At 40.0% G+C, this 26,640-nt stretch overlaps 3 protein-coding genes across 8 annotated transcripts in view; 1 reads left to right on the forward strand and 2 right to left on the reverse strand.

Annotated features, from left to right (window-relative positions):
* Positions 1-515: 515 nt before the first annotated feature.
* Positions 516-7,184, reverse strand: LOC148360835 (solute carrier family 22 member 7-like). 3 transcript variants are annotated; one of them, XM_088343061.1, is made up of 11 exons: positions 6,752-7,184; positions 5,748-5,851; positions 5,401-5,555; positions 4,138-4,306; positions 3,913-4,036; positions 3,714-3,823; positions 2,215-2,290; positions 2,076-2,142; positions 1,900-2,008; positions 859-1,065; positions 516-771 (listed from the first exon to the last, which is right to left on the reverse strand). In XM_088343061.1, the coding sequence occupies exons 1-11, from the start codon at positions 7,130-7,132 to the stop codon at positions 729-731; spliced, it is 1,545 nt and encodes a 514-aa protein (XP_088199187.1). In that variant the 5' UTR covers positions 7,133-7,184; the 3' UTR covers positions 516-728. The 3 variants fall into 3 exon arrangements, with proteins under 3 accessions (XP_088199187.1, XP_088199185.1, XP_088199186.1); XM_088343059.1 differs by having other exon boundaries at positions 2,076-2,290; XM_088343060.1 differs by lacking the exon at positions 516-771 and having other exon boundaries at positions 855-1,065; positions 2,076-2,290.
* Positions 7,185-9,583: 2,399 nt separating this feature from the next.
* Positions 9,584-26,640, reverse strand: part of LOC148360836 (solute carrier family 22 member 7-like) — a 40,726-nt gene continuing 23,669 nt past the window's right edge. For 2 of the 4 annotated variants that reach the window (XM_088341754.1, XM_088341753.1), the window contains 9 exons: positions 12,906-13,009; positions 12,668-12,822; positions 12,426-12,594; positions 12,245-12,368; positions 12,067-12,176; positions 11,507-11,721; positions 11,318-11,426; positions 11,032-11,238; positions 9,584-9,730 (listed from right to left, as the gene is read on the reverse strand). In XM_088341754.1, coding sequence (XP_088197880.1) covers positions 9,694-9,730; positions 11,032-11,238; positions 11,318-11,426; positions 11,507-11,721; positions 12,067-12,176; positions 12,245-12,368; positions 12,426-12,594; positions 12,668-12,822; positions 12,906-12,982 — 1,203 coding nt within the window. In that variant the 5' untranslated portion in view covers positions 12,983-13,009 and the 3' untranslated portion in view covers positions 9,584-9,693. Of the gene's footprint in view, positions 9,731-11,031; positions 11,239-11,317; positions 11,427-11,506; positions 11,722-12,066; positions 12,177-12,244; positions 12,369-12,425; positions 12,595-12,667; positions 12,823-12,905; positions 13,010-13,731; positions 14,366-26,640 lie in introns of those variants that run through there. The other 2 variants (XM_088341750.1, XM_088341752.1) reach the window with 2 other exon arrangements.
* On the forward strand, positions 20,000-25,868 carry synpo2b (synaptopodin 2b). Its single transcript, XM_088341747.1, has 3 exons — positions 20,000-20,249; positions 20,827-22,709; positions 25,102-25,868. Exons 1-3 carry the CDS (start codon positions 20,015-20,017, stop codon positions 25,513-25,515), a joined length of 2,532 nt encoding a protein of 843 aa, XP_088197873.1. The 5' UTR covers positions 20,000-20,014; the 3' UTR covers positions 25,516-25,868.

A 26,640-nucleotide genomic window follows, 5' to 3' on the forward strand; every position in this document is an offset into this window, starting at 1 on the left:
ATATTTACTGCTTTTTAAATCAAAAGGTTGGCATGTATGTCATATTTTGACCAAATCAAAACTTTTGGTCTGCATACTCGTAATCAGAATGTTTAGATATTACTGTTCAATAATACATTTAAAGGTGTTAAAATCCTTAATATGTCTAACACTGGATATTTGGAGCAGCTCCTGTCCATTCTTAGCAGAAATTATGTATTCAACTGTTTTAAAAGGATGGACTCATGTGGGGGAAGCGGAAACTGGAGGGATGGATGCTCAAAAAGAGGGATTGCAAGTTACAAAAAGAAGTACATAGTGATAAACAAACATGGGTTCACATAACTATGAAAAGTCCAAACAAAACAAACACCTGACAAAGACCCACACTGGAAATGGAAAAAGCAAGGCACAAAGAAACCTGGTGTGGTGGAATGAAGTAAAATTTGAATAGTTTTTATTAAAGAATCAGGATAATTGGACACATCTCTGCCCAGTTCAAACCCCAGATGGGGCCCTTTGTTGGTAGGGGGAGTATCAGACCCCAACAAACCCAATAGAAAGACAGTGTGACAAATGTTAAGGGCACATTCTTATTTTTTGATGCGAATGGTTCAGTCCTGCTAAAAAGTCACACAATAATTTATGATTTTTTTTAATTAAATCATATTCAAACATACAACAGACAGTGAAATGCTACAATGGAAAGTTCATTTAGTTTAGGAATTGTGTTGCATGTTGTGTAACTATTACAAGATTATGCTGGAGCTTTCATGTTTGGAGCCTGATCTCCTGAAACATAAAAGGCATTGTATTGGTCATTTACAAAACACAATTTACTTTAGTTTGTATTAAGTTATTATTTGCAAAGTGAATTACTTCCTCTGTTCTACATCCTCAATTGATTCCGGGAGCCGGACGTTATTTGTTTCTGGTAGAAGTAAGGTCAACAACCCTACACCCGCAGCCATCATGGAGAACAGGAGGGTGGGTAGAACGGCCCACACTTCATCTAGAAGCGCCACCAATGGTGACACTGCCACACCGAGACGGGCGAGGAAAGAGCAACAGCCGAAACCGTTTTGCCTGTCAAAACACAAACACCGACATGCAAATAGCGAGAGGTTGCCCCCAGCCCAGATAGCAACAATCGAATTCTCATGACATGGTAATGCACTTAAATGAAATTTACAATGGGTACTGTCATTTGAGATCTTGATTTAAACTAGTGTCTGAAATAGCGTCTGCCCGATTTTTTTATTTATTTTTTTCTAGACAGGATGAAGTGGTATCTTGTTACAAACGTTTTCTTTATTCCGATTTCGAAATCTTCGTTCGGTTTGGAAATATCGGTTCGTTTGGGAATTTGCATACTCTGCAGCCAATGAGAAGCCTGCATCGAAATAACCGGACTTTCCCAGGCCTTATAAGGTCGTGCATTTGCATATCATTTTCCATAGTAGATACACAGAGAACACAAGAAAAATGGATAAGTGGTTGGGAATCAAGCCAAAACCTCAGCCCCAGAAGAAAGATTCAAAAGAAGCTAATAAAATTGATGACGCAACCAAACGTAAACGTACATGAAAAGCATCGTAGAGAGAGGAGTTCACGTGGCTTGTAGCAGACGACGCAACGCAAAAAAATGCATGAAAGGAGTAAATGCGGGTACATATTGATAGTAGATGGAAAACAGCGATGTCATATACATGCAATGAATGTTATAAGTAGATTTATAATAACTTAATTTTAAAGTGCTATTCTGATTATCAATCCTTAATACTTTGCAACAATGTTTTTTTTTTTGCGATTAGTCGTCTTTTTGTGTTTCAAGTTGTGAAAAATCGGGCAGGCAACAGGCAAGTTTCAGACACTATTCAAACACTCAAAAGATGGAATGCAGTCAAGTACTTTACTGACCTCAATACAGTAGGATAGATTTCTGTTGTGTACAAATACAAAACAGTAAAAGCAGCTTCGGAAAACATCTTGCCGAGTGCTGCCAACGCGGTCCGACATGTCGCCAGATCTAAAGAGGAGACATCCGAGAACCTCCTTTTAGATCAAACTCAATCCCCTTTCGCAATGTCACTTACCAATTGGGATAAGCACGTTGCAAAACAAACACGCTGCGGTCAGAAAAAGTCCCCCACTCTGATTCCTCTTTCGGCCAAATTTGTTAATTGTAAAAAGGCAAAATAATTTAGCCGGAATTTCACTGACGCCGTAGATCACCTGTGTGATGAAAATGTTGACGCCGAATCCAGAGATATTTAAGCTTATTCCGTAATAACTGCAGGCTACTCCAAACCTGGGAAAGCAAGAACAAATGACGGTTACAATAGAAATTTGAAGGTCAAGTTCTAAAGTTCAAAATTTAATTATTTTAACTACTGATGTCTCACAGGAGTTTAAGGGTTTTGTCACTGATAAATTATTCTGTTTTTAATTTTGGAAGATTGCAAAAGAGATTTCATAGGATGCTAGTTTGTTGTTTTGACTATTAAATCTTTGTCCCTATTGGCCAATCATGTTGCTGTTCTTTGATTTTCCACACCATTTAGGGTTGATCTGTTTATTTTGTAACCTGAAGATTTAATTAAAACAGGGGACTCTGAGGAGCGCTTTAGGACGGGATGGAATTTTCTTATCTGAAAGCCCCTCTCCCGGTTGTCCTTGCAAGTTAAAAATCCATTGATGTCTTCTCTCCTTATTTTGAGTGTCTACTAAAGTCACAGTCACTAACCATTCGCTTTATGGGAAAAATTGAGCTTATCCAGAATTTTGAGATACAATGTACCAGTGTATAAAAAAACAGACTTGTTTCTGTCATGATAACTGATTAGTTTCACCGGGCACAGGCTCGTTTGGCGTCAGCTGCTGCTGGCTTCCTGATTGGTTCCCCGTCCTACTTAAGCTCAGTCCTTTCTCTCGCCAGTTGTCTGTCCGTCAGCGAACCTCTGTTTCTACAAAGCAAGCAATTTGACTCTGACTCCCGTCGGCCCCACTTTTTGCACCCGTTTTTTCCAACTGTCAGTTCCTGATCTCCCCGTTTGTCTCCGGCTACAACCTGTCAAAAAAGACCCCGACCACGTTTGCTCTCCCGTCCCGGCTTACGGCCCGTTTTTGTTCCCGACGACATTTTTGCTCTCCTGTCCCGGCTATCGACCTGTTTTTTCAGTCCTCGACACTGCCATCTCCCGCTCCGGAAGATCCACTTCTGTGATCTGAACACGATCCGATTGTGTAAGTGGCTTGCTTCCTGCGTTGAGCGAGCACCGGATCGCGGGCGCTGCCCTTCCTCTTTCTATCAATAAACTTGCGAGAAACGTTACGCGATTGGGTCTACCCTTTGTTCTGGTCGTGACAGTTTTGGGGGCATCAATTAGAAGTTCTGTAGTTGCATGCAGCTTTTTGGCGCTCCCTAGTGGCTCCCCAGCGTTTTAAAAAAAAGTTTGATAATGGAAAATGATAAGGTTTTTGTAGGAAGACAAACATGGCACAAACGTTCTTAATGCTTTCCAATGAATTTCTTCTATAAACCTTTTATTTTTTTGCAGCTCCAAACATACAGTACGTTATTTGTTTGTTTTTTGTGTTCAATATGACTCTTTCAACATTTTGCTTTGCCAACCCCTGGAACTGTTACATATAATGTATGACCAGTATGTTAATAAATGGTTCTAATTAGGGAACATGTATAGCAATTAGAAAATAAGCTTAAAGATCCATACCACACAGTACCAGCAATCATAGTCAGTCTCCTTAACATTGGTGTTTTCACGAGATCCAACAGAGTATATTTTCTTTTTCCATTTTCCAGCTCAACCACTTTTAACAAATCCTGCGAGCGTTCATCGAGAAAAATAAATTAAAAACAATATGTGAACAAATGTTGCTGCTCTTAAAAAACGTGCTAATAAAAGTTTGCACCTCGGGTTTTAGGTCATCCATGAACTTCTCTCTGTGGTTTACCTTTGCACATTTGCTAAGGTAAAAATAAGCAGGCTTAACCTTTCCCTGAGTCACTAGCCACCTGGCAGATTCTGGAAGCCACCTGAAAACATGCGTCAGAAATGATCTAATTATCAATTTGCAGATATACAGTTCAAGTTTTAAGAAACAATCTCTAAAGATAATTTGACAATTTCCCCTTACCACCAACAGATGATTGCGGGCAGGAGTGGGCTGGTTGCTGCGGCTATCAGGTACCTCCAGTCATTGACTAAATAGGCAATTGCACCAAGGAGTGAGCTGCCGAAACTCCAATCCAAGGTCATACAAATAACCAAAGTAGAACGACGCTTAATGTCCGCCCATTCTATACCTGTTCGGAGAGGTCAGAATTGCATTATGAAATAGTCAACGCCTAATGTAGAGAATGTGCAGCACATGAAAAGAAAAAGGGAGGAATCCTAGGTTAGTGGTATGTCAGTTATCAGTATTTACTTAATTTTTACTAAACTAATCAAATTTGCTTACAATTCAGAAATCTCACAGTGTCATGATTACCGATGTGATTCACCTGTGCCCGCCAACTGCCTCGGACTCTGATTGGCTCCCTGTCCCTATTTATACCCTCTGCTATCTGTCCCCTTTTGTCAGTCCGTCTGCGAAACTCAGTTAACCCTGGGCAAGCCTTTTTCGACCCTGACTCCCACCTGTTATTTGCTCCCGTCTGTTCCCTGGGTTCGACCGGTTTCTGATCCTGACCACGGCTACTCTCCCGTCCCGGCTTTCGACCTCTTTGTCCCCGACCACATCTACTCTCCTTTCCTGGCTTACGACTCGCTTCTGACACAACCACGTTTTTGCTCTCCTGTCCTCCCTACTGACCCGTTTTTTCGTTCCCGACACTGCCATCGATCGCCATGGAAGATCAACTTCCGCATTCAGAGCGACCTACCTCCCGCGTCCAGCAATCATCATCATAAAACAAGTGGGTCCTGTCTCCGTTCTGGTCTTGACACACAGGACATAATAACCCAAACAAAAATCTATGAGAAAATATCAATTAATCATCCCACTGCTCTTCTGTACATCTGTCCATCCAACCCATGTTCTTCCAAGTAGGTGTCTTGAGACCACTTCATGGAGGCAAAAAACAAACAAACTTGAGTTTCTTTATCTTTTTAATTTCTGTATTTCCATAATCAGTTTGCATTTGAGCAAAAATACTGGAATACTGTAATGGAAACTGACCTAGAAAAAAAGAATAAAATAGACCAGATATTCCTGAATGTTCCTCAGAAGGAGTTCTCAAACCCATCACTGAACTCGCCCCACGGATGTTTTTTGTTTTTTTTCATCAGTGACAATCAAATCCTCTCCTTCTTTTTAGGATCTCAACTGTAAATCGCGAGAGTACAAAACCAATAAGCTACGGTTATATAGATGAGTTGCATGCGTGGTAACACTCACACAGTACCACGCTAATAATAGAGATTCCAGAACTTCCAAACCCGGTAAAAAACCTCATGACAGCAAACATGGGGAAATTTGTTGACAGAGCACTTCCGAATCCGAAGATCACTGTGATCAGATAGGACACCAACAGCATGGGTTTCCGGCCAAATCTGCCAAATGAAATACAAAGAATGAAAGGAGATATCAGAACCTTTTCATGTTGCATATACACAAATAATTGTGGACTCATTAAATCAATAATCTTGGATTTTAAAAGGAGGAACTCAGACATAAATTAACTCAAGAGGTAAACATAATGGACCGTACATACGCTTCTCAGCATGAGCAAATAAAATGTAAACCTGTCACTGAGACTGCCGAGCACCGCTGCCCCAAACATGACGCCCAAGAAGAAAATAGTGGCTGTGGATTTGTTAACTCTCTTTTTATCACAAACCAGATCCCACTGTAAAACCAACAAATTGAAAATTAAGGAGACTCCTGTCTCTTTACACAAAATCATACCTGTCAACCTGTATGTTTTTGCCGTACAAAGTACGTTTACTATGCATTTTAAGACGTGTAGGACGTACAAGAAAACCTGTACGGAAAAACGCAAATTTGTCAATTATGGATATCATCCGGTATACACCGACTATTACGAAATGGCAAATCAATCAAGTTAAACAAGTTCGCCGCGGTAGCCTCTATCTTGGTATGTTTTTTTTTCGTTGCAAACAAAGCGAGCGGTTTGATTCTACTGTGTGCATGCGTCTGCCGCCTCGGATTTCATGTGGTAGTTATGTAGTGAAAGGAAGTCCGTCTCTTTAGAGAACCGGCTTTTTTGGCTCAGCTCATTAAAGAGAGCCGTCTCTCAAATGACTCACTTGCTTTGATGCATTATATTACGAATTATTATGTTGTATAAAGAAGTTAAGAAAAAAAGGAAGTATAAAAGGAGAAAATTAAAAAAGACAGGTTTGTGGTTATTCCTTTCATCAGTATATTACCAACAATAATTTAATGCAGAAATTGAATTAATAATTGAATAAGAAAATGAATTATTCTACTTAATTATATTTGCATGTATTTTTTCCTTCTACAGTCAACGTCCACGCTACTTCATTTTTGAACTTTTTTATAATAAACCTCATTCATGTCGAGGAACTCAGTGTCTCACAACAAAATGTTAATCAATAACATATATGATATAACGAAACACATGTACAATATAACATGTTAAACTACACGAATAAACAAATATGTTGTAAGATTATTTTGTATTTTGTAAGGGAAAATACAACATTTTGTAAGGGCATGGAGCCGTGGAGGTTGACAGGTATGTCAAAATTCACATATAACTTACCTCTGTGGCCAATGTGGACTTCATGGTTGAATTATCAAAAACCCATCCATTCTGACAAAGTACGGTAGGTAACACCGTCACATTGGAATAATTAAGCAAAAGATGATATTGCGGCTCTGCAAACATCCGACAAGAGCTCAGGCTCCCGTCATCCTCCGCCGGAATACTGACAACCAGCCTTTCCTTACTGGAAAGATCCCTAAAAACTCCAGCATCCTCGAAAGCGCTGATGTCGCAGTGGTGGGAAGGAATGAACGCGATGAAATTATTCAGGAGGAAATGAAAAGGCAAAACAAGACGCGGCGTTACCAAAGCTAGCAATAGCTTATATTGAAAGGGCCCGAAGCCTTTCACTTCTGCTAACACGTCATCAAACTTCATCACGAAAGTATGACTGCCGATGCGGAGTGAGCAACGGAGAAACCTTGGACTCTCAGTTAATGGATTGAGGCAGCGAGACGGGAGCTGTCCTAGTCACAGATGTATTAACTATGTCATTTAGCAAATCAATTATTTCAAGAATAAATCAGTTGCCAATTGTGGTTGGAAATTTGCTACAATTATACATTACAAGAACAAAGTTTGAATATATGTTGACCTACATGTGCTGTGAACCAAAAATGTAATAAGTGATTTAGTGAAGAAACTTCCTCTTATTATTTTTGCCCAGACAGTTCAAATAATGTAAAGCGATTTTAGTTGATTTCCTTACTTTGTGCTGAAAACAGACTCAAAGTCAGTTTCTTCCCCAGAGCCATTAGCACTCTAAACCAGGGTTGGGTAGGGTTACTTTAACTGGATTACTTTCAATTACTTTTGGATTACTCCAATAGCAAATATGCTAATAAAAGACAAAAGAAACTAAATATGAATAAAATTATGACTCACAACACGTGGTAAGCTTTCTCTCCTGGCTTTGATCTCTGGAAAAAAACTAACATAAAATGCGACAGAAACAAAATGAAAATAAATCCAAACATAATTTTTGCCGTTCCATGTATTCCGTTACTCCCCAAGCCTGCACAAAATTTAGTAATTTTATTCATATTTAGTTTATTTTGTCTTTTATTAGCATATTTGGTATTGGAGTAATCCAAAAGTAATTGAAAGTAATCCGGTTAAAGTAACTCTACCCAACCCTGCCCTAACCGCACAAAAAACTGAAAACTCTTGCAAACACACTACCTCATACGAACGTAAAATGGTACTCATGTCTATGTTTCTTGCACAATGTTGACTGCACTATGTTTACTAATCACCTTGCACAATGTTGACTATTTTTTGCACTATGTTGACTATTTTTGCACCAAATGAATATTGCACAAACCCTTACGATACCAACTGTATGTAACATCCTACATGCCGTCATTTCTTTGTGTAAATATTGTCTAAATTATAACTATAACCTTATCCTCCTTGTTTTATAACCTTATCTTCTCTGTTCCTTATCTTCTTGGTTTCTTTACCTCACTAAGAATGTGTGAAACTGAAGTGTCATGCCCAATTTCGTTGTCACAATATGTTAACCCATTTTGTAACAATGACAATAAAGGTATATTCTATTCTATTCTATTCTTTCTGCAGTATCACACACTTGAAGGATATCAAACCGTTTCTAAATCTCAAATCTAGCTAGAATTCACTTTTGGAAAGTGAGATGGTCTATCTTTGTTCAACCTTATAATGTTTTCTTAAGCTAATATTTAAGAGATTCACAGCTAAAACCTGGTTTTTGGGGCTCAGTTTGCATTTTTTCAATTTCATTTTACTTTCCAACCAATTAAATGCGAATGTATTTTTGGGACGTTCCACAGTATATCTGTGAGGTTAAATGTGTGTATTTGAAAAGCGAGGGCTGGAAGACTGGATACTGAATACTGAATAATGGATGGAATAGCCCAATAGCTTATAGTTGTCAGGACCAGAACAGAAACAGGACCCAATTGCGTCACGTTTACCACAAGTTTTATTGAAGTAAAGAGGAAGGGCTCCGCCCACGATCCGGTGTTCGCTGGAGGCGGGAAGCAAATCGCTCTCGTACTCGGATGGTGATCCGAACACGGAAGTGGATCTTCCGTAGCGAGCGATGGCAGTGTCAGGGACGGAAAAACTGGTCTGTAGCCGGGACTGGAAGAGCAAGATGTGGTCGGGGTCGGAAACGAGTCGTAAGCCAGAACGGGAGAGTAGATGTAGTCGGGGACAAAAAGAGGTCGTAAGCCGGGAAGGGAGAGCAGACGTGGTCAGGATGAAAACAGGTCATAGTCGAAGACAAACGGGAGCAAAAACGGGACAGGCGGGAGTCAGGGTCAAAAAAAGGCTTGCCTAGTATACATGGAGATTTGCAGATGGACTGACAAAAGGAGAGTGACAGGACTGGGTTTAAATAGCAGGGAAGCCAATCTGTCAACGAGATGCAGCTGGCGCCATACGGGCGGGGCCAATTGGGCGCCATGGCAACCGTAAAAATAGTGTGCATATGTGTTTTGAATATTTTTGTTCAAGAAAGCAATTAAAAGTGCAAATACAAATGTCTCAATTCAGATATACAGTTTAGCTCCTTTAACTAGAGATAAATAACCCCAAACGTGTATACAATGTTTTGTTTCTGGCCTAAGATTTTTGCGAAAACGTATATTATGAATAGTTTGCAAGTTAAAAATAGTTTAGTATAAAGATTATCCCTCCTCAGAATAGATTGAAATTGCACCTAGCGATTGGCATATAATACTTTCAGATCAGAACGGCAAAAAGACAACCAGGTTCTTTAATAAGTCAAAGCTTGATAGTACAGACGGAGAGTGAGTGATTTCATGAAAGAACAGTTTAGTTTGTGGGTAGTCAAACTTTATTTCCAGATACTTTTGTATGGACAAGATATGTTTCTTCTTCGTTGGAGACAATTCTGAAGTCAAGATTCATATTGTTTTATTGTTTCTTCTTCATTAGAGCATCTTTCCATTCATCGTTGTTAATTTTTCCCTGCAGTGTATGAAACATCAAGATGAATAATTTAATACCAAAAACATCTGTTTCAGGAACAAAAAGAACAATAGTAAATGGTTATTTAAACCACTTATTTTGGGATTGACTTGGCTAAACTTGACTCTAGAATAAGCATGTGCAGGATTTCGTTTGGTCATTTCCGGCAGAGTATTTTGAAATTATACGAAGATGGGATGGACACGTGTGGTATTCGCTCAAGGAATTAAGAATATGTACTGCGTATTCAATGGAAAACTTCACCTTGCTTTGTTGATAGAAAGGTGTAAATAGGGGAGCACCAAGTAATTGGACGGACAGTATATTGACCCCGATAACGTGAATTTGGGGAAATCAGCGATGGACGATCACCTTTCAAATACAACGATCTTCACCACCAATCTCATCTATCTAAGACTATTGTCATAGGTATAGATAACTACTAGAAAGTTGCAGGACGCACGCTTCACCGGCACGAACGAGACGGAGACTCCGGTAAAAACAGGGGTGGGGGACTACGCGCTACAATAACAGCCGAATCATTGACACACTCTGCTCACTCGATAAAGAGTTTCTAGCAGTATCGTGTAGACCCTTCTATCTTCCGAGAGAGCTAACTGTGGTCATTGTAGTTGCTGTTTACGTTCCACCGAATGCTAACGTTCCACGGGATGCTAACGTTGGCGTAGCGCTAAATCTCCTGCCCGCCGCTATCAATAAACAGCAGTTCGCACACCCCGACGGAGCTTTCATCGTCGCCGGCGACTTTAATCGGGCATGCTTAAGGACTGTACTTCCCAAATTCAGTCAATACGTGGACTGAGCAATTAGGGAAAAAACACTGGACCGTGTGTACAGTAACATCTAGTTGGATGCGGCCATCTCTGTCAGTCGCTCACCCCCTCATACACCGCCCTCCGGAGGAAAACAAAGCCTATGCAATCAAGGACAGTACAAACATCTTCTTTGTTCCTTTATCTCTTCTTTCTTTATCCTCACTGTAAAATGTGGAACTGGAGTGCCATGTCTAATTTCGTTGTCACAATATATTCAACCCATGTTGTAACAATGACAATAAAGGTATATTATATTCTATTCTATTTTAAGAAAAACTACTTAATATGCCAATAAAGCAACCACTTGATTGCTTCCCAGATATTGTTCACTGTTTTATAAAAACAATATTAGTAGAAAGCTTGTATTGTAGCAAAACATCAGTATGGTAATGGATTAAGATTGGCGGATTTAACTTCTTAAGAGATCAGAGATCGCCCCAAAAATTCCGATCGTGGCACTCATACCTTGGTTTGTCAATATCCTCTAAGAACTCAGGCATTCTGGTATTCAGTGTTTCAGGCAGGAGTAACGCCACTAAACCAGACATGACCGCCATTCCGCAATATGCCATAGAGGGTAGGTAAGGCCACAGATCTTCAAGAAGCATGACGAGTGGAGATATGGACACAGCCATACGTGCCACAAAGGAAGTGTAGCCTACTCCATTCTGTCTGGGTGAAAAAGAGGTATATGTAATGCAACATCGGATAGCAAGAGGAAAATGGTTTACTAGGTTTGTCACTGACTAACCGTATGACTGTGGGATACAGTTCAATTGTGTAGAAGAATATGATCGTAAACGATGCTTCCGACACAGCTTTTCCAAGAACTCCAAAGATCGTACGAATGATCCACTTGTCTGAAGGGATGTTTAAATATTTCAGAGAAAGGCGTTTCAGAAAATCTGGTCATTTACTGGCCAAGATAAACCAAACAAACCTTTTGTGACAAACATGTTGATGAAAAGGAAGAGACCAGTTGACAGCAAAGTCCCTGCCTGAGCCAGTCTTCTTCCAACATTTTCTAGTAAAAGATAAAGGCCGACCTTCATTGGCACTTCAATTGCTACAAATACGAAATGAGTGAGGTACGGGTTTAATCCAAACCCAGTGATATTCAGAGTTATCCCATAGTAGGTGAACGCAACCCCAAACCTGGAAAAAAAAGAAAAAAGGTAAAGTTTAAACCCATGACTAGCTTTGACTCACATGTTCATACAATTTGATACATATGCAATAATGAGAAAGAGCATGCTGAGTCAGATATTGACTGAATCCTGTCTTTGGCCAAAGTTCAAAAACCTACATAACCTATCCATATACATATTGGCTTTTACTCATGATTCCAGAAATGCAAAACTACCATTTTCAAATGTTCAGCAAAGGCTTAATCTTTGAGCTCCAGCTATGTTATTTGGCATTTGTACCAAATAATTTGTTTGTGACAAAGAAAATACTTTAAAATGCAAAATACTACTAACCACTAAAACTTTAACTCACCATACAATTCCAGACAAGATGGCAAGTTTCCTGAGCTCTGTAGTTTTAAAAAGATCAACAAAAGTGTACTGCTTGTCATTGGTATCAGTATCTACAGATTCCAATAAAGTCTGCAAACCAAAGACACAAACAGTTCTTCTATCAAATCGAAGTTAAAGCATCTGATGCACAAAAGTACCCTCGTCGTTATGTTGGCCATGCACGAGCTTCTGTTGTTCATTACTGCACATTGATTGATGTAATAGTGAGCTTCATCAATCTTCCCATTAGCAACAAGCCATCGCCCAGACTCTGGAAGCCACCTGAAATAAACACAGTCAGTATTTTGTTTCACATTGGAAAGTCCGACTCATAAATACCTCCATGCAATCACAGCCAGAATGAGTGGCGAGGTCACAGCAAGAATGAGGAGTCTCCATTCGTTTACCATGTATGCAATTCCAACCAGAACAGCACTTCCTAGTGTCCAGTCAAGACTGAAGAGTATTCCAAAAAGAGTCCTTTGCTCCACACCCACCCACTCTAAATCTGGAATGACATCTTTGTATAAGACTGCATACTCTAGTTTGAGCCTTTTTTAAAAAAAAGTGTATTTTCCTACTTAGAACAATGGAGATGATGCTTAATCCAGCAGTCGCCATCCCAGTAAAAAAACGCATCACTGCAAACATGACGTAGGACCTTGAGAGTGTACTTAGCACGGCAAATGTCATGGTTGCCAGGTAGGACACCAAGAGAAGCCGCCGCCTGCCAAACCTTTTTAGAAGTAAAGGTCACTCTTTACTTACTGTCATGTAACACAAACGTTTTGGTTCTATGCTGCATAAGAGTTCATCTACCTGTCACTTAGATATCCAAACAGAGGCGCTCCAAACATAACACCAATGAAGAAGATGGTGGCAGTTGCCTTGTTCATTCCTTTCTTGCTGCACACAAGATCCCACTGTAAGAGATTTAGTTTCATTGATTGTCAGTGCAGCAGCATGGCGAATGAGTGGTTAGCGCGTCTGCGGCACAGTTCTGAGGTCATGGTTTCAAATCCAGCTAGCAGCCTTCCTGTGCAGAGTTTGCATCTTCTCCCCAAGCTTGTGTGGTTCTGGTTTCCTCCCACATTCCAAAAACATGCATGTCAGGTTAATTGCCCGGTCCAAATTATCCCTAAGTGTGAATGAGCAAGTGAGTTGTCTGTCTCTGTGTGCCCTGCGACTGGCTGGCAACCAGTTGAGGGTGTCCCCTACCCACTGCCCGAAAATAACTGGGATAGGCTCCAGCACCCCAGCGACCCTACTGAGGATAAGCGGTGCAGATGATGGATGGATGGATGGATGATAGTCAGTGCTTGATATTCCGTATATGGCAAATCCAAATTAGTAACACTTTGCTATAAGGAATTAGTACTATTATTATTATAATTATTATTATTATTATTAGTATACCTAATCCCAATAATCCTTTTATAATAATACTATTACTATCAATATAACTTTATTTTTCCAATCGTATTGCACTAATCCCACTAAATTCAGAATTCTCTCATATTACGTAGTAATCGAGGAATTTCCTTCTATGTGTGATTTTTACTACTATGTTTATAGACGTGCTTTATCAGTTTACTTACTGCTCTATGAATGACGGTATATTGACTTGAAAAGAAAAATACCTTACCTCCGTTGCCAGTGTAGATTTAAAATGACTTTTGTCGTACACCCATCCCTTTTGACAGGGAACAACCGATGGTACTTCACTGCTGTTCATCATTGGCGAATAATGGGGCTCGGAAAACATCAGGCAGGAACTTAAACTCCCGTCATCCTCTGTCGGAATACCAATTGCTAGATTCTGATCCAAAGTCAAATTTGAGGCGATGGCAAAGTTATCCAAAGTGCTGACATTGCAGTGGTGAGAGGGAACCGCCGCCATAAAATTATTTAGCAGAAAATGACAAGGGATTGAGATCCGAGATATGACCTGGATCAGGATTAATTGAATTTGGAATTTTCCAGCTCCGCCAATTTCTGCAAGTATGTTGTCAAATTTCATTTTGAGTAACTTTCAGAGTACCTGCGATGAGCTTGCACACGGAGAAAATGAACGCTCTGCTCTGAGGAAGATAAAATGTATCATCGCGATGTTAATTATTACAAAATGCTTCAAGTTTGTTTTTCTGCATTTAAATGATAACTGATGGGTGCCAGGGAGACTACTAGACAGCTGTGACTTCCACGTAATAAGAATATATAACCATCAGAAGAAATGTACAGGCTTAGCATCCAGCTAGGTTCAAAAGACAATAGGAAGAAATACTATTATTATTTTATCAAACCGATGATTTAGACTAGGGGTCTTGAACTCATTTTAGCTCGGGGCCACATGGTAGGAAAACCATTCTCACAGGGGGCCAGACTAGTAAATTAATGGCATAAAAAGTGTGCTTTAGCTGGAGGGCTGGGGGCCTTTTTGGAGGCTCACAACTAAATCGTGATTAACAACTGTGAGATTTTACTATAAAATAATTATTAAGGTTTTCCCCCTCTCAATATATATGTTTTTTACATTGCTAAGATTTTATCCCTTGTAGGGTTTATTGTCTGTACATTTGTATAAAAAAAGCAAAACACCTATTGAATTCATTTCCACTACAGTTTATTAAAGTTGGAAAAACTCATGCAGACTCGAAAGTAAACAAAATAGGTGACATATACAAATTCAAACGATTGATTGAATGATTTAAAAGTTTTTCTGCTTTTTGTTTTCCTTTAATTATTTTTTTTACTGAAAAGGGGAACTTTGCTGTTAGATTTCGTATCTATTATTTTGAGTTTTTTCTTGCCCTCGTGTAGTTTTTAGATCAGTAGTTTGCAATAATCTGTGGTTTGTGAGGGCTATACAAATAAACATGACTTGACTATAGGGAGCTGTCCTTAAAAATAATACATATTTTTTCAATTAAGTGTGCGTTAACAATGCCTTACTGAGTTCAAATCTGCTTTTATGTTGTTTTTATCATCTGTGTTTCGGCCAAGAAGCGCATTAGAATGGAGACGGGGGGAATGGGGATGAGGAGAGTGAGTCCATGTGCATGCTTGAGGTTTTTCTTTTATCCCAGAATGAAAATGATGCAGACAGGGACTGTTTCTAATACAGTTCAAATGCCAACTCAAACCCCCAAAAAGCTGATAAACGAAGGCTATTTGAGCGCATCTAAGAGAGACACGTATGTGTATATGCCACACAAGCTGCTTGACAGGGGCTGTGATGATGGTATGAGCCAGAAGATGGCATAAGCGAGTAGAATATTTTGTAGTTACGGACACCACTTTTAAGTAAGGCTTTGGGTACATCCAGTGGACGTATTTAAACTGTAAAAAAGTTATTGTTTTCTCTTGTGGTTTTCTCGGCATTGTAAGAGCTCATCATTCATACCAATTAGTACAAACATTGAGTGATATGTCAAATCTGAATTAATATATTGTCACAGTTGCCAATTTGCCCAGCCCGTTTGGCGCTAGCTGCGGCTCATTGACTGATTGGCTTCCCTCCTATTTAAGGTAGGTGGTCTCACTCACCCTTTGTTAGTGCCTCAAGGGACCGTTGCACCCAAAAGACGTGTGTTTTGACTCTGTCCGGTTTCCTGCTCGTGTATCCTGTCCGGTATCGATCCCGTCTATCTCGTCCTGTTTGTTATCTGGCTCCAGTCTCCAGTGTTTGGTATCGAATCTATCTGTCTCGTCCTGTCTGATACCTTGCTACAATCTCCAGTATAGGGTATCGTTCCTGTCCAACTCGTCCTGTTTGATATCGGACTCCAGTTTCCAGTGTCTGGTATCTATCCCGTCTGTCTCGTCCTGTCTAATACCTTCCTACAATCTCCTGTATCGGGTATCGTTCCCGCCTGTCTCATCCTGTCCGATATCTTTCGACAGTATCCGGTATCGATCCCGTTTGTCTCGTCCTGTCTGATATCTGTCTCCAGTCCCCTGTATCTGATATCGAGCCTGTCTTTTCCGGCCTGTCCGGTATCGATCCCGCCTATCTGGTATCTGCTCGTGTCTCTGGTATCAATCCTGTCTGTCCCATCCGGTCCGGTATCGACCCTGACGGTCCGGTATCTGGTATCAATCCTGTCTGTCTCGTCCTGTCCGGTATCTGCTCTTGTATTTGGTATCGATCTCGTCGCCCTCTGGCTTCCTGTTGTTCCATGCCGGACTTGTGCCTTACTTCTTCCACCCAGCGATTGTCGAATCACTGGTGTTTGTGTTAACGTGCATGACTGCCCTATTCCCGTAAAATAAAGCTTGTGTGAGAAATGTTAAGCATCTGGGTCCTCCTCCTGTTCTGGCTCTGACATATATTTAATTTAGATGACACTTTACACACATATGGGACCAATTGTTTTACATATTTTAGAAGCTCAACATAAATCTATATTGTACCACTGTCAAACTTTAATACATTTGAAAACAAGTTATGCAAATAATGTCACATTCCACCTCTATAAAAAGATATGAACAGATCAAGTCATGTTTATTTGTACAAGTAAGTTTATAAGTAGGATTACAAGTATAACGTTGGCAGCACTGGGGCAACCAGAACAAAAGTAAATCTAGAGCCTTGTTTATTTAATGTTCAAAAAAGTGCATCCGAGCAAAGGGCATCCATGTTAAATGTAAAGAGCTAAATTGTTAACAAATCATGACGGTAATTTTCTTTTCTTTTCTTTCTTTTTAAATCATATTTTTTGTTTGGATACAAATAATTCTATAACATGATGTCATCCACCTCCTAATTTATCCTCGCTGGAGATGTGTGAAATACTAATTCAGCCGTGTCGTAGGGGGGATTGACCCTTCTTCTCGATCTTTAAATAGAAAAAGAGTAGAGTGGCACTCCAGCCCGATGGTAGGCCACTGATATATTCGCTGTAAATCACTTTCTGTGGTTGGATTTCAATTTTCCATCCTGGGCCTTTAAACAATAAAAAGATAAAGAATGCAAAGCTGTATATCTCTGGATGACATACAAGGAATAATTTCCTGAATGACAAAAGATTTATGAATAACTGTAGTTAGGAATTTGGATAATGACCGGAAATAGTGCTGCAAAGTCTGTGAAGGTGGATGAGATTGTTTCCATTGGACGTGCTTCATTTACCGAAAATACTACCATTGCAAAATCTTTTAATGTATTTACATGCACATACACTTATTCTGTGAAATGAACCTGTCATTAAAAAAAATCCATTATACGTTGTGTTATGATTCATTTTGAAAACTGATCCTGCTATGTTTTGGTTTGCAACATATCTAAAACAAAACAAAAATTCCTTAAATATTTAAGTTTCTCTCTTATTTGATGTAAGAGTAGACTTGTTTGGATGACTAAAATATCACTCTTGTGTGTTGGGTTCAGTTAGATTTTACATTGAATCAGGAAAACAAATAAATTGTATGCCTCAACCTGGCTTTTAACAGGTCTGAATGGTTTAGTTTATGTTAACAAACCATAAATGTATTTCATCTTAACGATTCAAACTTTGACAATATCACCCCTTTACTTAATTGAATACTATTTGATGAGGATGGCGGCGCGCATAGACGCAGCGGCTCACAGCTCTTCAGCTAATTTCCTATTCATTACCATTCTCTTACCATTTTTGCTTTCTTTTTTGGACACACGTGTGGCCAATAATACCTATAGTCAGGAGGAACTTATACATTTGGGTCTGCGTCTAAATTTCGACTTTTTGGGCAATTTTTATACCACCTCTGACATCCCGCAAGAAATACAAAGGGAAGCGGGATCTCCGTGGGTGGCCAACCCACTTACAAAGCGGCGGAGACGGCGTAGGGATCGCAAACAAAAGTGGGGCTGTCGCTCGGGCCGTGGTGCTAAGCTAAGGGAGCTACATCAGCGAAATGGCAGAGAAGGACATGAAGATGATGGAATTGTGCCTAATTCCACCAATATTTCTTCATCGATCTTGTCTGTCAACTGACGCCTGAGACTCAACACGCCCGAACGGCGACATCTTGTGATGATTTCTACATGACTTGACTATAGGAACATTAAACCGACTATGGGTCAATTTTGAAGGGCGTCAAAGCAACAAAAGTAGAGAGCACCTTTTTTTAAGAGGCCAACCTTCTGTTTCCATAGATACAGGCATTCATAGCAAATGTAGTGTTTTACTTGGAAGCAGAAACCCCTGATGCACCAAAGAAAATCAAGGGTGATAAAATAAAGCGGAATCAAGTATGAAGACAGAGGACTCAAACTTCTATTGTAGCAAATTGAGGCAATACAGTACAGGTGTTAATCTAAATTGCAACAAAACACAAAGGGTATACATGCAAGCGAGCCAAGTAATCTTTAACAGCAATCTGTGAGGGGTTCTGATTTAGGCTCAACTGTTTTTCAAGAAAGACTAGTACCGGTAGATAAATGATTTTGCAACTCCCAACTGAGTCTGCCACCTCAGTTCTAAAATAAGTGCAAAAAAATGCCTGAATGTAATGACATCATCTTAAACTAATCCGGGGACCGGGGACCGGGGGAGAAACAACATGACACCATCTTGTGAACAAGGCCTGAAAATGTCATGATTGGATTAGCTCTAAGGGTTTCTTGCATGTGCTAAACAAGTTTCTCTGGTGACCGTTGTGTTTAAAATGAAATAACAAAAAATATTGGCCTCCTACAACAACCCTGACACAATGCTTTAGCTGTGGGAGGATACAGTTCTCTCGGTCATAAATGGTAATGTTGTTAAGGTGATAGCAACTATCCCTTTATAAACAGGACAAGTTGGAAAGCATCCATCAAATTGCCTTTCTTGTCCTATTGGATAGAGAGGCTGTTTTCCCTGTGATATTACATACCATTCCATTTAGAGCTTGACTAAAATTGCAGAAGCAAAATTGCAGTCCTCATAAGACAACTCACACATCAACTACCTCGCTAGAAATATAATGCGCTTCAATTTAGGTTGGAAATAAACATTTTAAAAAGCTAATTGTCTTGGTTCTGTCTAAGGTATACTTGGTGACACTCCGGACTTTGTCAACTAATCAAAAATGCAACCAGAAGATGAGGAACCAGAGGCGTGTTCAGGAGAGTGATCAGACATGTAGTCTCTTGTTAATCGCTTGCCGCGCACTGCTGAACGGTTGTAATCGCTCACTGTGATTGCCTTACTGATCCAAAATGGCCGACGACAGTACAATGGATTTCGTTCTACAGCTTGCTTTGACCGAGTTGGCTGATATGAGCGACAGTTCGCATATTGACACAGTTAAGGTTATCCTAAACGCAGTGGAAGGGTCATACCTGTCTTGCATTGTTCACAAACATTACCAGACAATGTAAGACGATATATTACATCGCCAACAGCACTCGTCAGGGTGAGATCCTCCATCTTCTGCACTGTCGACGCCATGTTGGAAATCAAAGTAAGCGGTCTTTCTCCCGTGATTACTCGGGCACGCGAGCGCTCAATAATCACTGGCCGTTCAGAAGCTAGCGATAGCTCGCGATAGCAATCACTCACTCTCCTGAACACGCCTCAGATAACAGGCCTTTGACGGTTCCCAAGAATTTGGTATCCCAAGATCCCTAACAGAGTCTCCTGACAAATCTCAGTTTAGTAATACGGGGAAAATTTTGGATGTATCAATTTTTTCTTTCCCTAAGTCCGATGCAGAGTACACGGAATCACCAGACTCAAAATTAGTTCTCAAGAAAAGGTCTTTGCATGAGCTAAGCGGTAGTGAGGAAGAATATTCATACCATAGAAAGGACATTCACCTAAGCAACCGAAAAAATATGTCAAGCCTCAAAACCTCGCTAATTTTATTCTTCTCAAAATCAGCGCACCATTAACCTCACCACAGACAAATTTCAAGGCCCGCTTTTACTTTCATCTTCCTCCTCCCTTGAAAATGCTCCTGAAATGACCCCGGGCTCAACCCTGGCCAGAGATGAACCCCTGGGAGCCAGTACAAGGCAGTGCCAAGGGACTGAAAACAGGAGGGTTGATTCCTCGGAGGAAGGAGGGAGCACTGAGGCACCTCCTGCTGCAGACTCCTTTGAAATCTCAGATGAGGGTGCTGAGCAGGCACAGAAGTGGAACTCGGAGACTGACACAGATCTGTGCAGGCAGACCAGGCACAGGGCAAGGTGCACAAGTAAGTACAATATTGTTCTTCTATTCAAACATGGTTAATTGTGGATGGCGTTGATTTCACTGAGTATACTGTGGTTTTCTCTATTCATATTAAGAATGTGTTCAGTAATTACCAAACTTTAAGCAAGTAACATATTTTTCTTTATTTTATTATCATCAAATAAAGAATCATTTTTAACAGTGAATAAGATCTGTTAAACTCATACTTGTCAGTTATATTGATATAGTACTTCAGGACCTATTTGAGGAAGACCAGCAAAGAAATTCTCATAGCTTTAAAAGCCATAGTGAGACCGGAATAAAATGTGACCACATGAAAAGGCCAGCAGAATCTAATTTGACAGACACCGACATGTGTAAGCCCGGTTTGTCATCCGATCCTTCATACAAAGTGAGGGCTTTACTTTGCCTGCTGACAGACCTCCCTGAACTGGCTGTAAGTGAATATGATTCTTTTATTAGGGTGCAATGAAAGAGTGTAGTTTCCAGTTAGTGTGCTCAGTATGAAAATAACAATTTTAAGAAGGTTGTTGACAAGTCTTCGTTTTCCTTAACATTCTTTTCCCTCATTACTTTAGGAACTGGTCAAGATGAAAGCCAATCACGAAGGCCAGTCAAGGAGAACAAGTATAAATGCAAACGGTTTGCTCATCTTCTGACCCATGCACCCAACCCTCAAAACAACGGAGCGCTGCTGTTCAAAAAACGCCGGGAGAGGGTGAAGAAGTACACAATTGTAAGTTACGGGACTGGTAGAAGTAAGTTTGACAGTTGGGACCAATTAAAAGAAGAAGGAGAGAAACAACATGACACTGATTTTCATTTTGGCAATACCAGAGAGTCCGAGTCCATACAGGAATACCCAAGAGATTATTGGCAGCATGATTTAGGTGTAAACTGGACAAGTGTTCAAGAAATGGAAGTGGTACCTGGGACGACAGGAAAAGGTGATTTGATGTTTGCGCTCCGTCGTAAACGCATGGAAGAAGTTATCTCAGAGCCGGGACGTCAGAAAAATGGACTCAATTTGAAAGGGCGGTCAGAACCTGGATATTTAGTTGCTAACAATATGTATAACATTAGAAAAACACGAGACTTTCCTGAATCCACGATCCATATGAACAGACAAATTCATGGGATGAACCAGCAAACATCAGTGGTTTCGAACAGGACAGCGAAGCCCTTTCGATGTGTATCTGATCACATACCCACTCATTCTGTTCTGGTGAGGAAACCAGCAGAGTCAAGTTTCAAGGGAGCTGTTCCAGTTGTCTCAAACAGGATAGTTTGGTCCCCGACAGGAGACATGATAGCCTCAAGGGATGAGCGAATATCTGTTCCTGCAATACGCGCCATTAGCCTTCCAGAGTCTAGGCGTAAAAGCGTGAATAAACAGCAGCGACAACAAAGATCAGCTTTTATGGAATCAGAGGAAGACTGCTTCAGCCTTGGAGCTGAAGCTTGTAACTTCATGCAACCCAGAGCAATTAAACTCAAGAATCCACCCCCAGTAGCACCGAAGCCGGTCATTAACCCAAAGTGCCCTCCTTGGCTGAGAGGCCCTCCTATTGAACCCAGTGTTCCTCCGAGAGTTGAGAGTTTACAACCTAAGTATCTAATGGAAACCCAGAGACACTACCAGGATTATAATCCAGACAGTTCCAAACAACAGAAATCAGACAGCAGCTGGAAAGCAAATGAACCCCAAGCAGCCGGAAAATCACCCGTCATTGGCAGGGGATCATTGGGATCTTCTTCTTATTCTCATCTTCATTCAACTGAAAATAGCTGGAACAATCCATTGCCAAGATCCACTATGAGCACGCAGGGGTACTGTCCTACTTTCACCCCGCTTCACCCAAATATAACCGCAAGGGGTAAGCAGGGCAATGCACCAGGTTCCGTTGCCTCGTGTCCAACAAAACCGATGAATTCCTTCACACCAAAGTTTTCAGTGGCTCCTCTTAAAGGTCATGGTTTTGAAGACATCATGGAGAGGAAAGGTGCAGATTTGTTGTCCAAAAGACAATCCAGAATGGAGAAGTTTGTTGTCAGCGGGCCAAACCCGATAAGATGCCCTTCTCCAACAATGTCCTTACCCAACTCCTGGAGATATGCATCCAGTGTCCGTGCACCACTTCAATTATCTTACAATCCACTTCACAATCCGAGAGCATCATCAACAAAAACCACAACATCGCCTAAAATTGTTCCAAAGCACCTCAACACTTTAGATATCATTAAACATCAGCCGTATAGTTTGGACTCATCGCTATTCCACTGCAATGTAGTTCCAGGAGCTAAAAGCTCCAGCACCAAACCCATTCCGCCATCAAAATTTGACATAACCAAGAAACTCAGACAAAAGTCCGTCCACTCAAATTCTCCTAATATCTCTGAACCTGATTTTGAAAGCAAGTCAGAGGGCTCCGCTAAGTCCTCGGCTAAGTCCTCAGGACTGGTAAGTTCATCAAACTCCTCTGCTCGGCAAAACACCAAATTGACTGAGATTCACGCTGTTGAGTGTCACTTGGATGAAAAGCCCATTGGCCGTCACCCAAGCATAAAGCGGGCACCAAGCATTGAAGCTGAAAGCACGCTTTTACAGGAGCCATCTAAGGATCGTGGCCTTGCTTCTCTCTCTCCTGCAGCTCTGACTCTTCGAGGCACACTTCAAATGGCACCTCGGCCAAAATTCTCTGCTAAAAAGTCAGTAGCGACAACTAAAGCGTGGCGACCGGTCGCCATGTTAAATTAACTTCAGAAATAGCTTTTGCACTGACGGCAACAGTTGTTGAAAAGAAATCAGCCATTATTTACAAGACAGTCACGATGTGAGCTTGAGCATGCTTTTGTAGAATACAACCCTCAAAGCTTACTAGGTCACCTTAACCAGTGTTGTTCAAAAAGGAAGTCAAGGAGAGTAATGAATGATTCATACTGTATAAGTGCAAAAACTTTCAATAATTATCAAAAGATATTTTCATTTAAAGCCCCAGTCTTTAATATTTGACCATAATATAGCACTGTATTGTCTAGTGACGAAAACCAGTGCCACAGAGCACAGTGTGGCAGCAAGATGCCAGACAAACATGGCAGCGACGACTGCGTAAGGATTCCACTGTGTAAAAAGAATATAAATTTCTCGACTTGTTTTCTTTTTTTTTTAACTAACATTAACATCAACATTAATATTAAAATCAATTTTTTTATTATATTTTCCTGAATGAAGGTTTTATGCAACACTAAAATGTGGCTAAATATTACACACTGACCCTTTAACACTCATAATTCTAAATATAAAAAATCACTAAAATGAAACTAAACGGTGAAAATGAGGAGCACGTTTTTGGGAGTTATTTGATACTCATCCTGTAGAAATATGTGTGGATTCAATAGAATCAGAAAGCATGTTAAGGAGAAACTTGCATGCACTTCGTAGATATATTTTAAATCCCTGGAATCTCATTTTGAAGGTATCAGATGTTCGGCGACTAGTTTCTGCGAAGAAGTTTATTTATGTACTGTGCAAAAATACACTAAGTGCCAAAAATACTGCCTTATCTCCCTTTGTCTGTCTCACTGATACAAAACTTGTTTCAAGCACAATTAAAATGTTCTTTTCTCATTCTCGTGCACTTCCTGTGTGTCCAGCTGCCTCTGTATTTCTTTTCAGCAATTTCTGTCTTTTCTGTCACTATGATCTGCTTGATATCTTAACTCACATATCATGGAACTCAAAGTCGAAAACAGATTAATTTGCAAGGTTGACCAAGAGAAAAGACACATTGTTTTTAAGATTTCAATTTTCAGGTATTATATATATAAAATAATTAACTGATAACAATGTAACAATTTAAGATTACTGTATACAGATCATTTCTAAATGTAAATAAATGCAAATGGTCTGCATTTATATAGCGCTTTCCGTGTCACTGAAGATTTCCCAAAGCACTTTACAATGTGCTTCACACTTTTCCCTTTTACACAGTAATTAACCGATAGCAGGGTCAGCCATGCAAGGCCCAATGACACGGAAGAGCCGGGAATCGAACCTGCAATCTCTTGATCCCAAGACGAGCGCTCTATCCCATGAGCTAATACCGCCCATAAGAAACTAAAAGTCTGTATTTTGAAAAAAAAAAAAGAAAAAGCCTCTTTCAATACTCAACTTACTTAAGTAAATAGAGCTTAAGACTGTGTTACATTTCAAAGTGACACAAAAACTATTGTATTCATCCCATGTTTATACTGCACCTCTACAAATCGCGAGAAGCTCAAATTCGCCTATTGATAGCATGAAATTGCAGACTTAAATAGTGTAATTTAATTTCAAATTTGACATACACTAATGGTGTGTAGTATAGAACAAAAACTAAATGTATTCATATATTTTTCCCAAAAGAACAAAAAACATTTACTACATTCGAAATCACCCAATAAACGGGTAAAAATAGCAGGGAAAAAACATATCACTGAAATGTATCGCTTGCACATATAGTTGTTGTATGTTGAATAAATATAACTGGTATGACAATGTTTTTATTCGTGAATAAACAAAAAATGTTCTGTGACCAATAGATGGCAGCAAAGCTAAAGCAAAAAAAAGTTATCACCGGTTATAAGCAGTTTCCTGTAGCGTAAAATACTAAGACCATCCCAAAACACCACAAAGAAAACGTCACTTAGTATTTATTGCAAAATCATGATAATATCTACAAACTGGGCAGGGTTTGAGTAAACTGCAAATAAATAAATGGCTTAAAACCCCATTGTGATATTGGACATTTTGTTGTTACACTCAATAGATTTTTGCTGAATAACTAATTTTGACTCGGTATATTTTGTTTTAGGGGCAAGGTAGAAGCCATTCCTTTAGCCTTCCTAGACTCCGTTCTTCTGGGTATATGTCACCCGCGGGGTCACAGGCTCCTCGTCCAAGTTTTTCCCCAGCGCAACATCCCAAAATTCTACCGCGAGTATTCTACAAGGGGCCCACACCCTGGGAAGCGGCTTCCAAAAGCCCCTTCGGTTCAGTGGACAATGCCTTTTTCATCCAAAGCGCCTTGTTGCAGGAGCCCACCCGTGTGCAGGTGCCAGGAGCCTGTCAGCCCTTGCCGGAGCCCCCAGAGGAATGGAAGCACAGAGTGTCACTTGATCCACCACTTGCGGGTCGGGGTCACCGTCCGGTGCCCTCGACTTACATGACCACGGCGCTCATGAGGATGAAATCCGTGTGTTACAAACTAAGAGGTGCCTGTCATTAAGGTCCACTGGTAAACCCAGTATTGTATAAGACAGTAGTTCCAGGGTTTAAATCCCAGATCATGTCTTGATTGTCGCTCTTCTCTGGATTTAACTTAATGAAGTTGTATTGAAATGTAAACATTTTTGCAGCATTTTAAAGGCGTTAATCTATTTTGGACTTGTTTTTGTTCCTGATATTTGACATCTTTTGGCCTTTACAGGTGCATCAATACCAGGTGTCATGTCCTGATAGCTTACACTTTCAGAATGTCATTTAAGTGCTTGTTTGTGAACTTTGAACACATTTTTGTTTTATTGATATTCATTACTAAGAGGATTTGTTCACAAAGGTAGGTGGTTTCATTGAAAATTCTACACTCTTTATCTACTTTTCTCCGTTTGGATAATGACATTTTCATACCTGTCAACCTCCACGGGTCCATGCGCTTACAAAATGTCGTATTTTCCCTTACAAAATACCAAAAAAATCTTACACCATATTTTTTTTCAAACGTATTTATGTAGTTTAACATGTTATATTGTACATGTGTTTTGTTATATCATATATATTGTTAATTAACATTTTGTTGTGAGATACCGAGTTGCTCGACATGAATGAGGTTTATTATTAAAAAAAGGTCAAAAATTAAAAAGCTTGGACGTTCACTGTAGAAGGAAAAAATACATGCAAATATAGTTAAGTAGAATAATACATTTTCTTATTCAAATTATGAATTCATTTTCTGCATCAAATTATTGTTGTAATATACTGATTAAAGGGATAACCACAAACCTGTTATTTTTCATTTTTTCCTTTAATACTTCTTTTTCTTAACTTCTGTATACAACATAATAATTCGTGATATAATGCATCAAAGCAAGTGAGCCGTTTGAGAGCCGGCTCTCCTTAAAGAGTTGAGCCGAAAAAGCCGGTTCTCTTAAAAGAGACGGACTTCCTTTCACTACATTACTACCACATGAAATCCGAGGCGGCAGACGTATGCGCACAGTAGCATCAAACCGCTCGCATCGTTTGCAACGGAAAAAAATGATACAGAGATAGAGGCTACCGCGGCAAACTCGTTTGGCTTGATTGATTTGCCATTTCGTGATAGTCGGTGTATACCGGATGGTACCCATAATTG

This window comes from Urocampus carinirostris, chromosome 8 (genome assembly GCF_059441175.1).
Source record: "Urocampus carinirostris isolate Australia breed hairy pipefish chromosome 8, RoL_Ucar_1.0, whole genome shotgun sequence".
NCBI lineage: Eukaryota > Metazoa > Chordata > Actinopteri > Syngnathiformes > Syngnathidae > Urocampus > Urocampus carinirostris.